The following is a 6,670-nucleotide window of genomic DNA, read 5'->3' on the forward strand; positions in this document are numbered from 1 at the left end:
CTCAGGGAAAATTCATTTAAAATCAAAAACTGATAAGAATGAGCACATTTGAACACTGGTACTCACAGGCATGAAGTGATCTGTTTCACTTTCCTAATTTCTACTAATTCTTGCAGATATGACAGTCATGAATGTTGAGCAATTGTAAAAGTTTATTAATGGATTTTTTTCATTGATTTAAAAGCCAACATGCAATATGACTTTGCTAGTTAAATTTGTATTGTTATTTTGACAGAGCACTTTCTTTCCTTCTGAACCAAGACTCAGTAATGGACATACACGTAAAATATTTTGCTAAAATAGTCATTAAGTAAAACCATTAATTTACTCTGGCTGATCATTTTATGATAGCGCCAAACACCTGAGCTAGGGTTCCGCGTAGTAGTATAAGGTGTATGCATCTCGCTGTTTAACATTATTCAAAATAATGAAATGTCATGCTATTTAATGTTTTTCATCATTTATTTATTTTATACAGAAAAACGTAAATGTCCTATCAGTGTTTCTTTCCTAATTGACACATCTGAAAGCATTGCACTGCAATTAATTCCACCTGGAAGCCTGGTACAGAAAAGTAAGGATTTTGTGGAAGAGTTCATCAGAAAAATAGATGCAGTTGGTATTGCTTATGAGCAAATTCACATCAATTGGGAATTGGGTGGTCTCCATTTCTCAGATGAGGTCAAAGAGTTTGCAGCAATAGATTCTGATAAAGACACATTCCTTGCTAATCTTAAAAATATAGCCTATATTGGTCGAGGAACGTATACTGACTGTGCTTTGAAGAACATGACTCACCAGATGTCGCAAGTCAAAGACAAAAATAGTATCCGATATGCTGTGGTTATCACAGATGGACATGTCACTGGCGAGCCTTGTGGTGGGATGAAGCATCAGGCTGACAGGGCTAAAGAGATGGGTATTAAGCTATTTGTTGTGGGTGCTAGCAGAAAAATATATGAATCTGGACTGAAAGAGATCGCTAGCTCCCCAGCTGAGATTTTCATGAATGATTATTTCGTTTACAAGGATGATTTGTATCAAACAATAGATGACAGAACTATTGAAGACATCATCCAAGTCATGGTAGGCATTTGCCAAAATTTTTCAGTAGCATGTTATTAACATTGTAAAATTATATAGCTATGTCCAAATAAAATGCTTTCAGTTTCTTTCATAAACCCTAACTATACTTTATCTTCCTTTCTTGAGAACTGCAAAAACATGTTTATAGCTGTCCAAAAGACAAGACTAATATTACAGATAGCTCATCTCTGTTAGACTATACACATAAAGCCCTGACTGTGATGTAAGTGACCCAAGTTCAAGTAGAGGCATGGGCTGGTGGCAGAGCTTGCATGGAAAGAATGGCATGCTCATACTTGGTGAAGACTGAGTGAAACAAGCCATGGAATGCTACAATCCCTTGGGGGAGAGAGGGCAGTGCAAATTATGAACTGGGGTGGTTATTTACTTCACCAAGCTACTGCTTGGTTGCCAGTTTTGAAGTGGGTGTGTAAAAGTGTGCAACTACATGTGGAAGGCATTAAATGTCTCCTCAGTGATGTAAATTGCATGCCTCCCTGCCCAGTGGTGGGATAAGCACCAGTAAAATTGTCCTTGTTGCAAGGATGCTCTTCAGTGTTCAAGCAGCCTTCATAGCTGGCTGAAGGAATTCCACTCCAGTGGCTTTTATTTTATTTCTGGGTAGACATTAAATGAGATAATAAAAGGAAGCTTAATTATCAGCAAGCAATTGGAAAATAGCTTATTGAAAAAAATAATCATTAGAAATTTCTACATATTTTTTTGAGAAAAGGTACAATTATATATCACTGCCAGCATTATTTTGAAAGGCTGGTTTATGCCATTTTAAATACTTGCATATTTAGATTAATTTCCAACTAATATGTCTTCATTGCATACAAATGTGCTCACACATATACAGCAGTTGCCATGGCACGTTTTCTACATTCCAATAACTCGATGCCGGAATTGCCTTGTTTTGCATATTGGGTTAATAGGCGCTCTAAAAACTTGAGGTAGTAGTGGAAAGTATACAATGAGTTGTGGTACAGAAAACATTCTTCCGTGGATGTTTGAGCTCACAAAGTGACACAAATTGCTCATACTTTATCTGCACTATTTTCAGTCTCTTTAGGAGTCAGGTAACACAGCTACAAGTCCACATCCCCAAGATAGAAAGCAAGCTAAAAACCATTGCATCAGTCCTGCATTCTTGATCTTTTGATACCTGGCCACTTTCTAAATCCATGACACTGGCATTTTAGTCAAATACAAAATTGCTAACTAATAGTATTCACTTAACTTTACACTATGTTTATAAGTACAAATCACACTGCAGAAAGTTATGCAAGACCTCTCTGCCACTATGACCTCAAGTATGTATGTTTAATTTTTATCTCATGGTATTATTACATTGTTCAACTACTTTCTGAAATGGTATTCCTTGTTTTTTAAAAGAATAGTTGCGCTTTTTAAAAATCCCTTAAAGACATATAATACATTATAATTCACTTACCCTGAGATATCATACTTATCACTGTGAGTGAAATCACCATCAGATGCCATTTAGACAAATGTGTTAAACACAGTAATGTAAATCTAACAGTAAATTTAAGATCCTAGTCTAAGTTTTGTACATCTTAATCCACTTAATGTGTGTTATTTAAAATCCATTTTCCAAAACAAGCTGCATTTGGTTTAATAGTGAACAATGTTACCTAGGGAATTATCTGCTTAAACTAATATGCATGTACTTTTTTAATTTAAAAAAGAAAACACTGTTATTTCAATGTATATGCCTCATCTTTACCTACGCTTTAACATATTTTTATTTTTATTTTTTAACAGAAACATGAGGCCTTTGCTGAGGTATGTTATAAAACTATTCAGATTATGTACTGATTCTGGGCTGTATTCTGATCTAGTGACCTCTTTCCATTCATATCACAATGTTTACTCAAATGTGTAATAGTAAAAGCATGCCTGTGGCATTTGTGGATCACACTGTATTAGTAGAAGTTTTATAAAGCTGGAAAACTAAGGAATAAAGCTGATCATTCCTAGTAAATGTGTTTTAAACAAACTAAGTAGTGTTTCCTCAGTTATAAAGAACAATGCACAAGCAAGACAAAGATTCAATTAAACAAAAGCTCATAGTCTTAGGGAGTGTAACTGGAATAGAGTCACCAAATACATTTATGCAAGGGGAGTCAAATCGTAACAATGCACTTTTTCCAGAATTCAGTGTTTGGCTGTTAGGAGTAGGTTCATAGAGATCTCTCGCATACATCTCAACTGTCCAGATTTTTGCAGACTGTCAAGATTTTTGCCTCATATTTTTGGTATGTTCCTTGTAAAATGTGTGGTTTTCTGGCAAATCACTGAGAAGTGAAGTCACTAAATAATGACACACATTTGAGTTTCAGACTTTATATCCCAAAAAAAACGCATGCTAACACAAAACATGTTATTATAGAAACTTTATAAGTTTATAAGAGCAATGTATAAAATCTGTCCGTATTTTTGGGCCTTTGCCCCCCCCCCCCCCATTATTTTACTCTTTCCCAAGATTTCTTAATCTAAAAGGTTGAAAAGTATGCAGATCTGATAGGGACCTGGTCTATTTGTTCATCTTTACAGTACACCTTTCCCTTCATGAATTAGGATAAAATTTGGAAAAATTCAAGGTTCAGTTTACAGACTATACTGTAAGCTCACAACAGTGGTTATGAGATCCTTACCAGATGTAATGAATAGTGTCAATATCAGGAGAACACTAACTGTCAGAACAAATTGTTTTCTGTGAGCTGTTAATAAAATGTTTCCAGTAATTCAGGGTTTGAGTGCTTCAACCTCCATCTGCCTACAATGTGAGCAAGTTACTCAGTCAGGCACCGCTCCCACATCATCACTGAAAGGGGGTATTTGTTTCCATTTGGTTTGCTTTGTTAAAAAAAAAAAAAAAAAGTTAAGACAGCCAAACGTAATTTCCTACTTTTACTTTAATCTATTCCAGTCATGCAAATGTAAGTATTATTAGTTTTTTAAATCTTCTGTGTATGCGTCTATAGATATATATATATATATATATATATATATATATATATATATATTTATAATATATATAAATAAATATATATATATATATATATATATATATTACCTATATCTATCTATATCTATATATATATATATATATGTATACATAGTTTGTCAGATTGTACTTTTAAAGGTAAACCTTTATTTGTACATGTTTTGTTACATTTATGAGGTTACCTGGTCTGAGCTTGTAATTGGTCATTAAGTGATCAGTGTTCTACCATGTTAAACAAATGTGTCACTGTTTATCCCTTCCTCATGTAAAGCAGCTTGACACACTCATGACTTTCTACCAGTCATTAATGCATTCACTTTCACAAAAAATATTATTATAGTGACAAGAAAACTGGTTGAATAACAAGCCATTGGCAATGGAAGTTTCCAAATTCTTAATTTCCGTAGAAATGTTGTCCATGGTTCTAAGATTGTCTTTAATAAGAACTTCCATAAACTCACACCCATGGTGGTCAAACAATAATAATTGCTCTTTATGTAAGTCTGAACCATTAACAAGCCCAGGCGGATATTTCCAACAGTGCAACCCCCTGAGAACTCTCCCCATAATAATATTCTGACACAAGGAGACTTTTAAATGTTGTTGTAATATGTGTAAGTATATGTGTAATACCAAGGCTATTATTGTGGGGAACATCTTTATTATTCCCAAGTTTATACTGCAATTGTTATTCTAAGTTCAATGTTTATTCAGCAATTTGCCAGAAATGTCAATGCTTTTATATTGGGAAAACTAAACAGGCCTTTAAATGATAAGAGAGCATATATATAGTATAGATAAGAAAGATCCTAAGAATGCCTTGGCCAAACACGTCTGAATTTACTGAGCATTATTTTTTGTTATTTGGTATTGAAACTTTATGATCTAGCCCACAGGATGGTGCTGTTGAGCTTTTTTTTAGATGTCTGAATTATCCTGGCAGTTGAAAACCAATGCAGAGGTTAACCCGGATTTAAATGACAGAATTTATATTACTTGGTTATTTAAGTTAAAATGATTAGGGCTTATGTAAGATGTTATGTAGGATGTAAGTTATAGCCTTTGCATTTAGAGTTTTCTGATAGCTGTATGTTCTTAATACATGGTTTTAACATTGTTTCTATTGCTGTATTTTTTGTGTGTGTCATGTGATTGGCGATGTAATATATTTAAATTGGCCTGGAGGGTTAATTTGTTATTCTGATGAAGTTTCTTTTTAAAACGAAAGCTCTTAATTAAAGTTGTTTTTCATACTGGCTGGTACTTTACTCAGTGCAGGACTATTCTTGCAGGACTAATCTTTTCATTTTGCAATAGTAAGTTTATTTATACTGGCTCACTTCAAACTATGCTTAAGTATTTAGGAAAGAAGTGCTTTTAATAAATATGAAGTTGAGTTTCAAGCAACTTTGACAGCTTTAGTTTGGCATTTGGTCTGCTGCTCTGTGGCTTGATACTGTATATTGTATTGTGGGGGTGATTTTGAGTTTTACCATTTGTTGCAGTTAGCGTAGAGGATTAAGGCTGTGTGCTATTAATAAGCTTATTCTTGCGGTATGGGGTTTGATTATTTCAGCCTATTGTGTGAGCTTGAGTAAGTCACTTAACCAGAAAGTTGTTTTGGAGCAGTTGACAAATTGGCCAGGCTCATCATGGTCCCCTGGGCTGAATGCCTAGTAACTACCTATTCTACAGCATCTCTCTAATGTTGCGTGTTATAGGGAGGGGTAGTTTTGTGTTTTCACTGCTTAAAATAATCCTTTTTGTTGAGGGCACAAAGATATGTTACAGCAGTGGCATGCAATATGGCAATGAAAGGATAAAACATGACTTGGCAAGACTCAAGCAACAATCTAACATATAGATGCCTAAAATCAGTTTGTATGCATCTGGAATATAATGACTCAGAAAATGAGTTGAAATCTCGAGTAGAAACACTATTAGCAACAATTGAGAATGATACCTAGGAAAGTTATAGCTGATAATATAAATGTAATTAAATAGTGTGGTAATATAGCAAAGGAAAGACAGAGGGATACTACTACCATCGGCTTAAAGCACAAATGTATTATTTCTCCCTATAAATATTTGTGTCCTTACAGTTCTGTCATAGTTTTATGAATGCATGTTTTTTTTTATTTTCATAGCAAACAAAAACACAAACAGTATGAAACACCATAAGACCATATAAACAATCTCTAGCACTCTGTTAACATTATAAACTACTAATAAGCATGTACAGTACAAGTCACTAAATAATGACGTGCATTTGAATTTCAGACTTCATATCTTTCAGAAAAATGCATGCTAGCACAAATCCTGTTATACTAACAACTTCATAAGTTTATAAGAGCAATATTTAAAATGTGTCTCTATTTTGGGGCCTCTGTCCCCCCATTATTTTAGGCTTTGTCCGAATAATTGAGAGGTGTGAGTACAATATAGTTGTTAAAGCTTAATCACATATATAATATAATTTTATGCAAGATGCAAAAATATAGAAATTATTAAAGTAGATTAGAAACACAGAATGTTGCAATGTATTCTGCA

At 33.9% G+C, this 6,670-nt stretch overlaps 1 protein-coding gene across 2 annotated transcripts in view; it reads left to right on the forward strand.

The window, feature by feature from the left end:
• Positions 1-6,670, forward strand: part of COL6A2 (collagen type VI alpha 2 chain) — a 253,069-nt gene that overhangs the window by 38,060 nt on the left and 208,339 nt on the right. For both annotated transcript variants that reach the window (XM_044075925.1, XM_044075924.1), the window contains exons 3-4: positions 479-1,086; positions 2,875-2,895. In XM_044075925.1, coding sequence (XP_043931860.1) covers positions 479-1,086; positions 2,875-2,895 — 629 coding nt within the window. The remainder of the gene's footprint in view (positions 1-478; positions 1,087-2,874; positions 2,896-6,670) is intronic.

The sequence above is a fragment of the Protopterus annectens genome, chromosome 6.part1, assembly GCF_019279795.1.
Source record: "Protopterus annectens isolate FY-2018-M chromosome 6.part1, PAN1.0, whole genome shotgun sequence".
NCBI lineage: Eukaryota > Metazoa > Chordata > Ceratodontiformes > Protopteridae > Protopterus > Protopterus annectens.